Raw genomic sequence first — 17,736 nt, forward strand, 5'->3', positions numbered from 1 at the left:
TCTGCCCATAAGTGTGAGGTTGAAAATAACCTTGAATACTCTCGCCAGTTGGCTGGCACAAGTTTTCAGAACCTTACCAGGTACTCTGTCGGGACCTTTGGCCTTGTGAGGGTTCACGCTCTTTAAAGACAGCTTAACATGTGCCCCTGCGTCTCCTCCCTCATTACCATTCAGGGCCAAAGCAGTTGGAGGGTGTAGGGGCAGCTGTTGCACTTGCTCCGCTTGCAAGGATAAGTGCCAGGAGGGAAATCAGTGCGGAGAGACGAATGGACAAGGGAGTCATGTAGACCTCCTCCCTCACTACTATTCAGGGCCCCAAACAGTCCTTCCAGGTGAGGCGACACTTCACCCGTGAGTCTGTTGGGGTCGTATACTGTCCGGAGCTCCCGATGTGGCCTCCTGTATATCAATGAGAGCCGATGTAGATTGGGAGACCGCTTTGCTGACCACCTACGCTCCATCTGCCTGAAAAAGCAGGATCTCCCAGTGACCACCCATTTTAATTCCCATTCCCATTCCCATAAGTCTATCTATGGCCTCCTCTACTATCATGATGGGGCCACACTCAGGTTGGAGGAACAACATGTTATATTCTGTCTATGTTGCCTCCAACTTGATAGCATGAACATCGATTTCTCAAACTTCTGTTAATGCCCCCCCTTCACTATTCCCCATCCCTTTTTCCCTCTCTTACCATTTCTTCTTCCTGCCCGCCAGCTCCTTCTGGTGCTGCTCCCCTTTTCTTTAGTCCATGGCCTTCTGTCCTCTCCTACCAGATTCCCCCTTCTCCAGCCCTGTATCTGTTTTACTAATCAACTTCCCAGCTCTTTACTTCACCGCTCCCCCCTCCTGGTTTCACCTGTCACCTTGTGTTTCTCCCTCCCCTGCCCTCACCTTTTAACACTACTCCTCATCTTTTCTTCTCCAGTCCTGATGAAGGGTCTCAGCCCGAAATGTTAACTGTACTCTTTTCTATAGATGCTGCTTGGCTTACTGAGTTCCTGCTGCAGTTTATGTGTTTGCTAGTGTAACTCTCAAGTTCGGCCAGCACGTGTTTGTCTAGGGGAAGACAGTTTCTGGCCCAACCAAACTGAGAAATCTCATTCGTGTGGATGCTGCATGATGTGTTGCCCGGTTACAAGTCTGTACCGCAAAATATCAGACAGTACACCATATGGAATTAAACAATTGAGCTTTATAATTCTTAATCTGACAATAGGGTTAGAGAAGAAAATAAAAAAAAGGACCCATTTTAATGAAACGGTCTAATGTGCATGTTGGAGCTCACGGTTCTGTCCATTCGTTCCCCATCGACCTCCTCCGAGTGTCGTCACTATCGGACCCTCGCTCCAAGTCCACTTCATCCTGTGGCCTACCAACTCTTTCCATTCGAGTCTTCTCTCTTCATAGCTCGCCGACCAAAGACCACGAATACCTTCTCTCAGACACGCAAGAAGAAACGACATGCCTCACATTGAATGGCACACATTCCAAAGCCCCCATTATCTCTAGTCATAACCCAAACACTGTTGCTACAGAGAAACTGTTACATTATCAACGACACATTACAGAGGTTACACTCTCCCCCTACCAAATTTAGTCATGTCCTCATCACGTTGAGATAATTCGCCAAACCTTCCTGCAAAGCATAAACTCCAATCCAGGTGAAAAAGGCAGTGACATTGCTCCCCAAAATGGTAGGGACCACATTCTGTTCCCCCGGTGCTACATAGGCTTCCTAATTCTCTGAGACCTCCGTTCCCCTTCACCTAACTCTTCAGGTTCCGACACTACTGGAGATACTTCTGTTCTACCTGGCGCGTCCTCCCCTATGCCCACCTGCAACTCGGACCCCTCTGTCCCATGACCAAGCCCTGCTTCATCCCTTGCAGGGTCCTGCTGCAACCCAGGCTGTCCACAGATAGCCCTCCAATTTCACCTGACTCAGCGGGAGAAGGGCTGAGAGTCTCTTCCTCAATCAATGGGCAGTTAACAAAAGACAGCATATACCACACATCCAGGTCCTCATCCTCTGAATCAATATCTCTGTCAGGGGTAGGTCCGGCTTAACCTCTACTGCTGTTGACCCTGTAGTCACACTGTGTTTCTGCAGAGTCCTCTTACTAGATGTAGGTTCCAGGTCAGGTTCTGGGTCTATCTGCACCTCTTATCCCAGGGGCAGAAGGTGGTTCTGATGGAGAATCGTGACAGGCTCATTCCCATCCTCTGGTTTCACCTAGACAAACTGGTAGGCTTGGCATCTGACTCTCCACCACACAGGACTTGGCTGCCCATTGATCAGCCAACTCATGCTTCCCAGGTAGCCCCAAATTCCTTATGAGGACTCGGTCTTCAGTAGGAGTTGGGAGAACTTCACCTTTTGATCATACCTTCTCTTATTTCCTTGCCTCTTCTTGGCAGTCGTGACCCCAGCTAATTCATAAGCCCTTTTCAGCTCTCTTCTCATGTCAGACATATACTTCAGATAGGTCTTTAGTGGTAAGTCACCCTCGTCAGTCCCAAAACAAAGGTCAATGGAGAACTTCGCCTCGTGCCCAAACATCAGGTGGTATGGCCAGTACCTGGTAGCTTCATTTCAGGTACAGTTGTAACTGTGGACCAGATGTCCAATATGTTGACTCCACCTCTCTTCTTGCTGAGCTCCAAAGTCCTGAGCATGTCTGGCAAAGTCCAATTAAACTTCTTGGGCTGGGGATCACCCTATGGATGATAGGCAGTGGTCCTCAACTTCTCGACTCCAAGCATGCCCAGTAACACTGGATGAGTCTGCTCTCGAAATCCCGTCCCTGATCACTATGTATCCACCTGGGGAGGCCATAATAAATGAAATACTTCTCCCAGAACACTTCGACCACCATAGACGCCCTCTAGTCTTTGGTAGGGAAAGCTTGAGCATATCTGGTGTCGTGATCCGTGGTGACTAAGATATTCGCTGTGTTGCTGGCATCGGGTACTATTAACAGGAAATCCATACACACCAGGTCCAGGGGCCCCGCACTTTACAAGAGGGAGCTGTCCACGTAGGCAGCGTCTTCCGCCATATGCATCGAATTAGATTAGATTAGATTATGAGGACACGCAGTCCTCTTTTATTGTCATTTAGTAATGCATTAAGAAATGATACAATATTCCTCTGGTGTGATATCACAAAACACAGGATAGACCAAGACTGAAAAAAACTAACAAAACCACATAATTATAATGTATAGTTACAACAGTGCAACAATACCATAACTTGATGAAGAACAGGCCATGGCACAGTAAAAAAGTTCAAAGTCTCTCGAATGTCCCACATCTCACGCAGATGGGAGAAGGAAGAGAACTCTCCCTTCCATGCCCGACCACAGTCCGACTCTGAGTCGTCCGAAAACTTCGAACCTCCGATCAGCCCTCTGACACCGAGTACCGAGCACCATCTCTGTCCGAACGATTCGACCTCAATCTCGGTCGCCAACAGCAGGCAAAGCCGGGGATTTTGGAGCCTTCCCTCCGGCAGATTCTTGATCTCTCAGTAACAGCGGCAGCGAACCGGCGTTTCAGAAATTTCTGCAGATGTTCAAAAGAATGCATGATTTGCAGTATTCTTCGACCTCTGACTTCATTCGGGCCAGTAAAACCAGTCTCTGATCAATCCATAGGTCTTTTCAACCCCAAAATGTCCAGAATCATCATGAAGTGACTTCAGCACAATTCTCCGATACTTCTCTGGCAGAACCAGCTGGCAACGCTGAGGTCGGTCCGGAGGAGATGTGACCTGGTATAGGATCTGGTTCCTCAACTCCAACCGGGGTCATTCTCTCAATAATGGGGGCACCGCAGCGCGTTTCGTCTTCTCTGCCTGAACCAAGTCTCCCTTTTGAACCGCTAACCAAATGGTACCAATGCCCGCGTCGTCTCACTGAGCAGCTGCCACTTCCTCAGACCTCAATTCCGGAAGCAGTCAGGTTACAGTAAACTTGTGGAACAGCGTCATCAGAAGCTTCCGATTGATCCACCACTTGCTCCTGTCCCTGCTTTCCCTCTGCCTTCACCGTGACGGCAAACTGCCACGTAGCCATCACCCCCGGGGCAGGAGCACTCTCCAACTCCTCGTCCCTGACCAGTCCCTCATGCACCCGTCGGGACAAAGCATCAGTATCAATGTTCCGGCTTCCCGGCTGGTACTTCAGGCTGAAGTCATAGGCAGACAACGCTGTCAACCACCGATGGCCTGTGGCATCCAGTTTCGCTGAGGCCAGGATATAAGTTAGGGGATTGTTGTCCTTTTTTACCCCTCCCTTTCTTCCCCAAGGGAGGGTAACCACAGAGAAGCTGATTCAATGGGTGACTCACTTTCGCGTAGCCCTTCACGAACCTCTGATAGTAACTACAGAAACCAAGGAACGAGCACAAAGTGCTCACAGTCTGGGGTCTTGGCCAGGTGGTCACCACCTCTATCTTAGCAGGATCTGTAGCTACTCCCGTGAGACTGTGTGCCCAACATAATGACAGGCGTTTTGCAGAACTGGCACTTGTCCAGGGAAAGTTTTAACCCTTCCTCCTTCAGGTGGCCTAGCACCTTCAAGAACATGAAGTGAGGCTTCAACATGAAGCCTTGCTTCAGGTTCCTCCAAGGTAGATCCAAACACTATGAGGTCACCCAGATACACCAATACCTCAAGCAAGTTCATATCCCCCACCGTCTTCTCCAAGACCTGTTGGAAGATTGCAGGGGCACTCGATATGCCCTGGGGCATCCTTTCGAACTGGAAGAATCCCAGTGAACATATAAATGCTACCTTCTCTTTGTCAGCCTCACTCATGGGGATCTGGTAATATCTACTCCTCAAGTCCAGCGCACTAAACTACTTCACACCACTCAAACAGGCCAGTGTGTCTTCTATCCTTGGGACCATATACCGGTCGAGGACAGTACGACTGTTCAGAGTCCTATATTCCACACACATCTGTACCTTCCCATTCTTCTTTCAGGCCACTACTATTGGGGACACATAGGGGCTTCAGGACTTGGTGATGGTCCCAGCTTCCTTCAACTTACACAAATGCTGCCGAACGTCTTCCACCTCTTCAGGGGCCAGTCGCCGCGAACTTTCTCTGAACAGGGTAACCTCAATCACCTGGATAGTGTGACACGTGCTCTTGGAACAACCCACATCAAACTAGTCAGTAGAAAAGACACCTTCCAGCTTCAATATCTTCTCTACCAACCCCCGAAGTTGAATGACTCAGCGGTCAGCTTTCCCCGTGTTCAATAGTTTTTCCCTAGCTTGTCTCACAGGGACACTGGACATTACCATCACCGGGAACAGATGCAACAGGGGCATCCCCCGCGCCCCCCCCCCCGGTAGTGTTCCTGACAATCACTGCCATCCTGCCCGCCTGTACAACCGAAGATTTCTTTAGTTTGGGCCTAACCAGTACCCCAGCCAGAAATCCCGACTAGCCCTCGTGGTCTTCTGGGGCATCCACTAAGAAGGCCTTGCCCTCAGGCACTCCGGGAAATTTGGGGGTCCCCATCACTCTCACTACTTCCCCGGACCGTAACACGATTGGCTTCGACTGGGTGAACCATACAGCCCTGTGTCTACATTCAGCCCAATGCAGCCCTGCAACTTCCTCAAATGCAGCCTGAAACACTGACAATGTTCCCAGAAAGTTCTCGCCAGCCTTCTCCTTGCAGGCCCCCATGAGCCTCCTCACAACCAGAATTGAAACGCCACCTTTCTCAACGGGGTCCGGACAAACCAGCACTAATGTATCAAGGGCCTCAGACCCTCTCACATCAGCTCCAGGAACTCCAGGTTCAGTGACAAATAACCATTATATGGATAATCACCAGCACTAAGACTCCAGATCTCCAGTGCACTGAATGGTGTCAATGGTAGATGTTTCAGATACCGGTTGTAAAACGAACAGTACAGCAACATGACCTGTGACCCGGTGTCAAGTAGGGTTTTAGCATAAGTACCCTCTATCCGCAGTGACATACTGGAGCGTGGTCCCACTAAGCCTTCAGGAATAAGGTCTTTCGCTTTCGGGGGCTTCCTTGGTACATTTCCGGGAATGTGTTCCCCCAGACACACCAGGCTGTTCCTCACTGGGTCTCCTCTAAGTCTCCCAACATCTCTCCCTACTTAGGTACCTGGGGGATGACTCTCTGTGGGGCTTCCCGCTGCTCACCCTCCTGCCTGAGATGCCCCTCTTCACCACAGTTATAGCAGACAATACCGACCACTCCCCTTCTCATGGAACCCCGGCCACCAGCAGCCCTCTGCGTAGCCCGAACCCCTAGGGGGTCCACCTCTCTATCAGTCCTATCATACAGCAGGTCCACACCTACTGTTAACACCAAGGACACCTCAGTTCTCAACTCTGCCGCAATCTCCTTTACCAGCCCCTGGGTTGGGTTAGCTGTGGTCACCTCACCACCTGGGGCTACTACTGAGGACTGTATCCTGCTGGCGGAGACCCCCCCCCCCCCCGCACCTCTGACGCGTGCTCCTCCTCCCGCACCTCTCTGATCAGCTCAACAAAAGGGGGGGGGGAACGTCTTACGAGACAGTCAGAGATCCCAAGGAATCAGGTCCTGGGACTGGGCGCCCCGGCTATCTGGTCCATTCTTAACTGATCCACCTCAGCCACCTGAATGACCCTTCTGTGCCACAAGCGATTTAGCTGCCTCTAGCCAAAAGATGCAGGCAGAAAGCTTCTCCTGCTTCTCCCGGTGCATGTTCTGAAACCCTGTCATGAGCTCCAGTGGGCTGTCTGTCAGGCCAAAGGCATTCTCCAGTGCTCCCAGATAATCAGCAGTGTTGGCTCAGGGTTGCTGTGTCTTCACAGCTCTCACCACATCAGCAGCCAAGCCCCTCAAACTCTCAGCCAATCTCTGTCACTTTACATCACCAGAGCACTGCCACTCATCTCGCAGCTAAGAGGTCTGCTCTGCCCAAGTCTCAGACTCCTCTTCCCCCTCAGGTGTGGGCATTATTCCAGAGAATATTCTTAGCTTCTGCTGGGGACTCTCTGCCTGTGCACTGGGCCACTTATTTGCCAGAGAGGTAAGGGCTGATGCCAACTCAGAACTCTCACTCCTCACTGGGGGATGGGGACTAATTAGACATTCCAAATCCGACCACTCCTCAGGAATGATAGAACCCTGTCTTTGAAGTCTCCGCCCCCAGCAACGGGAAGCTCGACTTGTGATGCAACCTGCTCCGCTATACTCTCCTCCTCCCTGACAGTATGGACAGGACATGGCCCTGCCTCACCAGGGGCACTGATAGTAGCGGGCAATTCCACTGCCATTACGTCAGTGCTAGTCTGAACTAAAACAAGGTCTGCGCCCGCCATTTTATCAAACCTCTGCCCTGAAATAGTAACTTTGCCAACAGCTTCAACCACACTCAAAAGTCAAATTAACAATTCATCCGGAGTACAAATATCCACCCCACTCAACATGCATGCATTAGTTACCGGTAACCCCACCGAGGCACGCCACTGCTCCACCCCAGCAGCATCCATACAGCACAGACTTAAACACACAACCCACTGGTTCAATGCTCAGGGCAATCACACAGCATCCAACAAAATCAATCCCGAACGTTACCTCCACAATTGTAACCCATGTGTTTGTCTAAGAGAGGTCAGCCTCTGTCCCAGCCAAACTGAGAAATCTTGTTTGTGTGGATGTGTACCATGTGTTGCCCGGTTACAAATCCGTACCGCAAAATGTCAGGCAGTGCACCATATGCAATTAAACGACTGAGCTTTATAATTCTTAATCTGATGATAGGGTTAGTAAAGAAAATAAAAAGAAAAAGGATCCATTTTAATGAAACTGTCTAATGTGCATGTTGGAGCTTTTGGTTCCATCTACTCATTCCTCATCGACCTCCTCTGAGTGTCATCGACTCCCTGACCGTTGCTCCAAGTGCACTCCGTCCTTTGGCCTACCAACTCTCTCCACTCGCGTCTTCTCTCTTCATCTCTCACCGACCAAGGACCGCGAATACCTTCTCTCAGACACACAAGAAGAAACAACACATCTCACATTGGATGGTGCACATTCCAAAGCCCCCGTTATCTCTAGTCACAACCCAAACACTGCTGCTACAGAGAAACCATTACATTAGCAGTGAGACATTACAAAGAGGCCATTACATTAGCAGTGAAACCTTACAGAGCGTTACACTTGGATTTCCAGCATCTGCAGATTTTCTCTTGTTTGTGACGAAATCATAGGCCAATTAGCCTAACCTCAGTGGTTGGGAAAGTTTTGGAGTCCATTATTAAGGATGAGGTTTCGAGGTACTTGGAGATTAGTGATAAAATACATCAAAATCAGCATGATTCTGTAAAGGGAAATCTTGCCCGACAAATCGGTTAGAGTTCTTCGAGGAAGTAGCAAGCAGGGTGGACAAAGGAGAGGCAGTGGATGTCATTTACTTGGATTTTCAGAAGGCACTTGAGAAGGTGTCAAACATGAGGCCGTTTAACAAGATAAAAGAAGATGGTGGCGCGACGGCAGTGCGCGCGGCCTCTCTGGTGACGAGTATCTGTTATCTGTCAAGTAGGAGACCGTGCACAATTCTGATTTGATGGAGACGGACGTGAGAGTACGGAGGAACATTTGGAAAACTTCTGAAATACCTGCTTTGCTGCCACCGCTACTGTGTGGTAACCGGAATCTCCAGAGCAGAAGGCCCCAAAATCCTCGGCTTTGCTTGTTTCAGCAGTCAGAGCTAGGTCTAAGGCGCTCGGCGGAGGATGGCACTGGGAGGCTGTACCGGAGGGGCTGGTCGGAAGCTTGAAGTTTTCGGACGGATGGACTCAGTGTCAGCTGCGGTTGGCTGCTTCCAATGCATCAGCAAGTTGACGGTGCCTGGAGGGTTATGGCAGGGAGTTTCTCCCTTTTGCTCCCTGCTATCAGGGACTCGGGAGTTGATCGACTTGGAGACTTTTGAGACTTTTTTTACCGTTCCTGTGGTTTGTTCTTCATCAAATTATGGTACTGCTTTGCACTGCTGTAACTATATGTTATAATTATGTGGTTTTGTCAGTGTTAGTCTTTGGTTTGTCCTGTTTTCTGTGATATCACTCCGGAGAAACATTGTATCATTTCTTAATGCATGCATGTATTTCTAAATGACAATAAAAGAGGACTGAGTGTTCTCATAATCTAAATCCTATGGTGTTACAGGCATGGATAGAAGAATGGCTGACAGGCAGGAAGAGGTAAGTGGGAATAAATGGGGCCTTTTCTGGTTGGCTGCTGGTGACTAGTGGGGTCTCTCAGGGGTCAATATTGGGACCGCCAGTTTTCACATTGTTTATCAATGATTTGGATAATGGAATTGATGGCTTTGTAGCAAAGTTTGCAGATGATACGAAGATAGGTGGAGGGGTAGGTAGTGCTGAGGAAGCAATGCAATTGCAGCAGGACTTGGACAAGTTGGAAGAATGGGCAAAAACGTGGCAGATGGTGTACAGTGTTGGGAAATGTATGATAATGCATTTTGGTCATAGGTTACTATCTAAATGGGGAAAAGTTCAAACATTGGAGGCGCAGAGGGACTTGGGTCCTCATGCAAGACTCCCAGAAGGTTAATTTACAGGCTGAGTCTGTGATAAAGGTGGAAAATGCAATGTTAGCATTTATTTCAAGGGGAATAGAATATAAAAGCAAGGAGATAATGCTGAGGCTTTATAAGCCACTAGTCAGGTTGCCCTTGGAGTATTGTCAACAGTTTTCGACCCCATACATCAGAAAGGGTGTGTTGTCATTGGAGAGAGTCCAGAGGAGGTTCTCAAGATTGATTCCAGGAATGAAGGTGTTAACATATGAGGAGTGTTTGGCAGCTTTGGGCCTGTACTAACTGGAATTTCGAAGATTCCGGGGGATGTCTTTGAAACCTCCCAAATGTTGAAAGGACCAGATAAGGTGGATGAGAAGAGTATGTTTCCTACAGTGGGGATGTCCAGAACCAGGGGCTATGGCCTCAAAATTGAGGGGCGACCCTTTAGAATAGAGGTAAGGAGGAATGTTTTTAGTCAGAGAGTGGTGAATACGTGCAATGCTCTGCCACAGACTGTGGTGGAGGCCAAGTCCATGGGCATAATTAATCCAGAAGTCGACCATATCCTGATTGGTCAGGACATCAAAGGATATCGCAAGATGCCAGGTGTATGGGGTTGAGTGGGATCTGGGATCAGCTATGATGGAATGGTGGAGCAGACTCGATGGGCTGAATGGTCTAATTCTGCTCCTATGTCTTATGGTCTTATGGTCTCTGGATGGCCTCTAAGTATATAATATTACTAAAGGCAAAGGCAAGTGACACAACTCTCATTCTCCAGCAGGAGAGCTGCGATCTCCCTGCAACTTGGAAGAAAGACATCAAGAATTTGAGACCAATACACACAAAATGTTGGAGGAACTCAGCATGTCAGGTTTCATCTATGGAAAGGAATAAACATAGAAACATTGAAACATAGAAAACCTACAGCACAATACAGGCCCTTCAGCTCACAAAGCTGTGCCAAACATGTCCCTACCTTAGAACTACCTGGGCTTACCCATAGCCCCCTATTTTTCTAAGCTCCATGTACCTATCCAGGAGTCTCTGAAAAGACCGTATCATTTCCATCTCCAACACCACTGCCAGCAACCCATTCCACGCACTCACCACTCTCTGCGTAAAAAACTTATCCCTGACATCTCCTCTGTGCCTGCTTCCAAGCACCTTAAAACTGTGCCCTCTCATGCTAGCCATTTTAGCCCTGGGAAAAAGCCTCTGACTATCCACATGATCAATGCCTCTCATTATTTTGTACAATGCCTCTCATTATCTTGTACACCTCTATCAGGTCACCTCTCATCCTCCGTTGCTCCAAGGAGAGAAGGCTGAGCTCCCTCAACCTATTTTCATAAGGCATGCACCCCAATCCAGGCAACATTTCTGTAAATCTCCTCTGCACCCTTTCTATGGTTTCCATTTCTTCCTGTAGTAAGGCAACCAGAATTGAGCACAGTACTCCAAGTTGGGTCTGACCAGCGTCCTGTATAGCTGTAACATTACCTCTCAGCTCTTAAACTCAATCCCACAGTTGATGAAGGCCAATGCACCATATGCCTTCTTAACCACAGAGTCAACCTGCATAGCAGCTTTGTGTGTCCTATGAACTTAGACCACAAGATCCCTCTGATCCTCCACACTGCCAAGAGTCTTACCATTAATGCTATATTCTACCATCACATTTGACCTACCAAAATGAACCACTTCACACTTATCTGGGTTGAACTCCATCTGCCACTTCCCAGCCCAGTTTTGCATCCTATCAATGTCCCGCTGTAACCTCTGACAGCCCTCCACACTGTTCAGAACACCCTCAAATTTTTGTCATCAACAAACTTACTAACCCATCCCTCCACTTTCTCATCCAGGTCATTTATAAAAATCACGAAGAATAGGGGTCCCAGAGCAGATCCCTGAGGCACACCACTGGTGATCGACATCCATGCAGAATATGACCTATCTACAACCACTCTTTGGCTTCTGTGAGCAAGCCAGTTCTAGATCCACAAAGCAAGGTCCCCTTGGATCCCATGTCTCCTTACTTTCTCAATAAGCCTTGCATGGGGTACCTTATCAAATGCCTTGCTGCAATCCATATACACTACATCTACGGCTCTACCTTCATCAATGTGTTTAGTCACATCCTCCAAAAAGTTCAGGCAGGCTCATAAGGCACGACCTGCCTTTGACAAAGCCATGCTGACTACTCCTGATCATATTATACCTCCTCAAATGTTCATAAAACCTGCATGTCAGGATCTTCTCCATCAACTTACCAACCACTGAAGTAAGATTCACTAGTCTATAATTTCCTGGGCTGTCCCTACTCCCTTTCTTGAATAAGGGAACAACATCCGCAACCCTCCAATTCTCCAGAATCTCTCCTGTCCTCTTGCTCCACATACTTGTAGAATGCCTTGGGGTTTTCCTTAATCCTCTTCGCCAAGGCCTTCTCATATCATCTTCTGGCTCTCCTTATTTCATTCTTAAGCTTCTTCCTGCTATCTTTATAATCATCTAGGTCCCTATGATTACCTAGTTTTTTGAACCTTTTGTAAGCTCTTCTTTTCTTCTTGACTAGATTTTCAATAGCTTTTGTACACCACGGTTCCTGTACCCTACCATCCTTTCCCTGTCTCATTGGAACGTACCTATGCAGAATCCCACGCAAATATCCCTGAACATTTGCCACATTTCTTCCGCATGTTTCCCTGAGAACATCTGTTTCCAATTTATGCTTCCAAGTTCCTGCCTGATAGCCTCATACTTCCCCTTACTCTAATTAAACGCTTCCCTAACTTGTCTGTTCCTATCCCTCTCCAATACTATGGTAAAGGAGATAGAATTATGAATACTATCTCCAAAATGCTCTCCCACTGAGAGTCCTGACACCTGATGAGGTTCTTTTACCAATACCAGCCTCTCCTCTTGTAGGCTTATCTACATACTGTGTCAAGAAACCTTCCTAAACACACATATCAAACTCCACCCCATCTAAACCCCTCATTCTCAGGAGATGCCAATCAATATTTGGGAAATTAAAATCTCCCACCACAACAACCCTGTTATTATTACTCCCTCTCTGCTCCTCAATATCAATATTTTGGATCAAGACTCTTCAATTGTGTTTAAGAATTCAAGAGCATTTGTTGTCAGTTCTTTAACTTTGCTTGCTTCCCAGATGAACAAGATGACTCTGACAATCGGCAGTCCAGTCCTGAAGCTACTTCAGAAGCCATTGATGACATTCTCCCCAGCAGTTTCTCCAGTAATATTTCTCCCAGGAAAAGGTGGGTGATTCCTGTTGGGTACAAGTACAGACCTTTGTCCAAGTGATCACTTCACATTTTCAGAAACTGCAAATAATCAGAATCAGTGGAGGAATCTAAGACTGAAGAAAAGGTTATCAACTGCTGTGGCCTAAAGTACTTACAGTGGCCACTTTATTAGGTACATCTGTAATTCCTATCAGCTTGAACTGGTCTGCCTATTCTCCTTTGACCTTTCTCATTAGCAAGGCATTTTTGCTCATAGAGCTGCATCTCACCTGCAAAGCAAATATCTACTCAGCCAATCATGGCAACACCAAATACATAAAAGCATGCAGACACAGTGATCTCAATAACTTTGATCATGGAATGATTGTTGACGCTAGATGGGGTGATTTGAGCATCTTAGAAACTGCTGATCTCCTGGGATTTTCGTGCACAGCAGTCTCTAGAGTTTACAGAGAATAGTGCACTAAACAAAAAAAAAGTCCATTGGGTGGCAGTTCTGAGAGCAAAAATGCCTTGATAATCAAAGAGGTCAGAGGAGAATGGGCCGACCCATTCAAGCTGACAGGAAGACAATAGTAGCTCAGGTAGACATATGGTACCACAGTGGTATACAGAAGAGCATCTCTGAAAGCACAACATGTCAAACCTTGAAGTGGAGCATCTTTAGTCTAGTGTTCAGTTAATTGGCAGAGTAAGGTTAGTAATTTCCCCCTCAACAACATCACTTGACCGCTATCCAGCTCATGTGCTGTTTACCCCTCAGCCATGCCTTTGTTACATCTTTACTCAACTGTTGCAATATTCTCCTTTGCAGCCTGGCAGCACCTTCCCCACATCAACATAAATGTTAAAGTTCTTGTTGTTCATACCCTGGCTTGCACTGAATTCCTTTCACCTACTCTTGTGCTAAATGTTCTATGTTGTCCCTAATGATGCAAGCCCTGAATTTTAAACTTCACATGTTTGCTTTGACATCTCTTCACTCTCCCTCTTTATATAACTGTCTCTTCATGGATTTGCCTCTCCCTCCACAGACCCAAGTCTCCTTGTCTCTGCAATCACTTGCATTCCAATAGCCATCTTAAAGCACTGTTCTCCTCTGGTTTTGGCCTCTTGGAACCTTCCTTAATTTAATCTTCCTCCATTGACAGTCAAGTTCACAGGTATCTACTCCAAAGCTCTAAGATATCCACCTCCCTACTCTTCACTGTTTTAATGTGCTCCTAAAACCCTGGCTTTTTTGATCAACCTTTAGGCTAACTGTCAAGTTAAAGAAAAAATAAGAAAAAAAACACAAGAAGAGCTTGAAGCTATTTTCTTCAAATCATGACTTTCTTATTTAGAAGACAGGTGTTGAGTATTGAGTTCTGTGCTTAATTTAAGTTATGAAATCCTAAACCAAATATATGGATAAATCATCAAAGTTGCTGGTGAACGCAGCAGGCCAGGCAGCATCTCTAGGAAGAGGTACAGTCAACGTTTTAGGCTGAGACCCTTCGTCAGGACGAGTCCTGAGTCCTGAGTCCTGACGAAGGGTCTCAGCCTGAAACGTTGACTGTATCTCTTCCTAGAGATGCTGCCTGGCCTGCTGCATTCACCAGCAACTTTGATGTGTGTTGCTTGAATTTCCAGCATCTGCAGAATTCCTCGTGTTTGCATATGGATAAATCACACTTCTTCAACAATATATTTCTGTACAGATCAAAACCAGTTTCCAAAATTCAACCTACAGAGAGCAGGGCTCAACATTATCAGGTGAGAGAACATATTGTAAAGCTGCTAGGTAAATGAGTATTTCCAACACAAACACACAACTTGGCTAATCACCTGAGAATTCTTGGTTCCTGTGTCTAACAGATTGCCATTACAATCACTGAGGGACGGCAGTTAGCTGGGGACAACATCGACCCGATGGTCATAATTGAAGTTGGGGATGAGAAAAAACAAACGACAGTAAAAGAAGGAACTAATTTCCCATTCTACAATGAGGTAACTGTACCAAATCTCTGATGCCATTAATGACCTGTGGTTTAGTATGCTGAAGTTATGCTTAAGTGTTAGTTTCAAAAGGATCAAATGCACTTCAAAGTTCAGAAAAAAAATCACATTCTGAAAGACTGCACAGATAAGCATTAGCAAAATAATTTGGATACAAAAGGGTCTTTTAAGAGACTCTTAGATAGGTACATGGAGCTTAGAAAATAGAGGACAATATGGAAGGGTAATTCTAGGCAGTTTTTAGAGTAGGTTACATGGTTGGCACAACATTGTGGGCTGAAGGGCCTGTAAGATGCTGTACATTTTTACGTTCTATGTTCTGGAGTACTGTCCGTGTGTGTGGGTGAGGGGTGGGAGAGAGAGGAAGGTGGCTAGTCGTGCTGTTATTGTTTTGCTGCTTGCTGTGTTCTGTGTTGTTCGGCCAAGTAATGCAAGCAAGGTAGATTGTCGTTAGAATGTGTGGAGGCCTCAGCACGTTATTGGGTACATTGGATGTTAATGCAAATGATGTATATCCATCATTTCCATCGACGGGTCAAATGGCCTTATTCTGTTCCTATGTCTTATGGCCTTATTTTACTGTGTGGTTCAATGTACTTGTGATAAATAAACCTGGACCTGAATTTGAAGCAAGTAGCTTGCTGAAATCAGGGCTGCACAATGGAGGCTAATGAGTTCTTGCTGGGAGCCTCACTCTGTGGATGAGGAGATTTACCAGGATGCTCTCTGAAGTAGAGGGCATGTCTTATAAAGATAGGCTGAGCAAGCTGTTGAGATACAGAATGGAATGGGCCCTCCGAGCCCTGCCAATTTAAGCAAAACCCAATTTAACCCTAGCCTAATCATTGGACAATTTACAATCAGCAATTAACTTACTAACTGGTGTGTCTTTCGACTGTGGGTGGAACTTGAGCACCCATGCGTTCTATGGTGAGAACATACAGACTCCTTACAGATGACATCGGAATTGAACTTCGAACCCTGTAATAGAATTGCACTAACTGCTACACTACTGTAGCTCCCTTTTTGGATATAAGGAGGGTAAGCAGTGCCTTGATAGAGTGGTACAAGTTGATAAGAGGTATAGATTGAGTGGATAACCATAGACTTTCTCCCAGGGTGGAAATGGTACAAAAAAGGCATAATTTTAAGGTAATTGGATGTTAGAGGTAGGTTAATTTCACAATTTTGGGTGCATGGAATATCCTGCCAAGGGTGACGGTAGAGACAGATATTCCGAGGTCATTTAAGAAACTCTTATATAGGCACATGGATGATAGAAAAATGGAGGGTTATGGAGGAGAGAAGGGTTACTTTGATCTTAGAGTAGGTTAAAAGGTCAGCACAACACTATGGACTGAAGGGTCTGTAATATGTTGTAATGTTATGTTCTATGAGTCTGGGAGGCAGAAGCCTCGGCTGGGTTTGCACAACATAGAGGAGAACTCAGGCCCACAGTTGTCTAGAATGTCAGCTCAGTCATGGACTGACAGCAGACTATTCATACATGGCCTTTGGCACCCCTACCCAAATTCAAAAATGTCAGTGACTTTCCGTTGACATCATCAATCCCAATTTAAATCATATTGTCAGCTGTATAGGCAGCCACTTGTCACAAGGTGGGTGTTGACGGCAGACCCAAATGCAAGACACAGACACTGAAGTAGTGGGAACTGGACTGGACTAGGGTTAGGGACGGGACTGGACACAAACTAGGAGCTGGGACAAGAACACAGACTTGGGCTAGGACTTTGGCTAGGAAAGCGGGACCAGGACAAGGAACTGGGAACTCGGAGCCTGGGTTTGGACCCTGAGCCAGGGACTGGACAAGGACCCAGAACCTGGGTCTTGACTCGGGCTTGGACCCCAGAACTGGACGAAGACATGACGTGGCTACAGGACTGGATGAGGCTTGGGTTCTTCGAGGCTTTCTTGGGCAGGACGAGGTACTCTTTCTTGGAACTCAGGGTGAGACCCTTCTAGGACGCAGGGCTGGGATGCTTTTGCAGGGCCAGGCCCCTTCCTTGGACGCCAAGCTGGGATGCTTACTAGAATGCGGGACCGGGATGACTGCCGAGATAAACCACCGAGGAAACTGTCAGGGATTCAGATGGAGAGGGAAAGGGAACAGACCAGCCTCAGGGTAATGGCAAAGACGGCCTGACTTACCCAACGGAGGCAAGGATGGGAAGGGACAGATCTAACCCATCGTAACAGCAAGGACAGCCTGACTTACGCCACGGAGGCAAGGACAGGAAGGGAGCTCAACCCGGGGTGGCACAGAGCTTGGGGGCAGCCAGCAACCTCGGCTGGCTACGGAAAAAAGCCGAATCCATATCCAGCTCGGAGTGGCAGACGGCCACTCAGCTGGCCCGGGAAACGGCCGAATTCATACCATGATGACTGCTCCGACTAGAGACAACAGGGCTCCATGAAGCACTGGTCCTCCAACCAGGCCTAGAGATCACAAGTGGCTACTCTAGCCTTCCACCAGCAGGTTGCTCCAAGGGGATACTGACAAGACAAACCAGCACCCACACTCACACCCAGGGCCACTTATATTCCCAGCCCCAAGATGAGCATCAGGTGCCTATGATTAAGCCCAACTGAAACAAGGGACAGCCGGAAGACCCGGAGTCCGGAATCCACAGACTGGACCGTGAACCAGAATGCGGACTTCACGGACCGGACCATGACACCACTTGGGTTTAATCAGAGCATCCCAGCCACAACGATGTTGGCCGTGTGTTCTTTCACTCTATTTTCACTTCACTGCCATGCAGTTTGGACCAAAATATGGCCTAGAAGTTCTATCATATGCACAACATTCTATCTGTCCTAATTAACTTAGAACGTGGAACCAC

The 17,736-nt window shown here is 47.3% G+C and overlaps 1 protein-coding gene across 1 annotated transcript in view; it reads left to right on the forward strand.

Annotated features, from left to right (window-relative positions):
* The window catches only part of fer1l6 (fer-1 like family member 6), a 395,360-nt gene that overhangs the window by 38,266 nt on the left and 339,358 nt on the right, over window positions 1-17,736 (forward strand). Inside the window, exons 3-5 of the mRNA XM_063059547.1 lie at window positions 12,778-12,886; window positions 14,575-14,629; window positions 14,732-14,863. Coding sequence (XP_062915617.1) covers window positions 12,778-12,886; window positions 14,575-14,629; window positions 14,732-14,863 — 296 coding nt within the window. The remainder of the gene's footprint in view (window positions 1-12,777; window positions 12,887-14,574; window positions 14,630-14,731; window positions 14,864-17,736) is intronic.

The sequence above is a fragment of the Mobula hypostoma genome, chromosome 9 (genome assembly GCF_963921235.1).
Source record: "Mobula hypostoma chromosome 9, sMobHyp1.1, whole genome shotgun sequence".
Taxonomy (NCBI): domain Eukaryota; kingdom Metazoa; phylum Chordata; class Chondrichthyes; order Myliobatiformes; family Myliobatidae; genus Mobula; species Mobula hypostoma.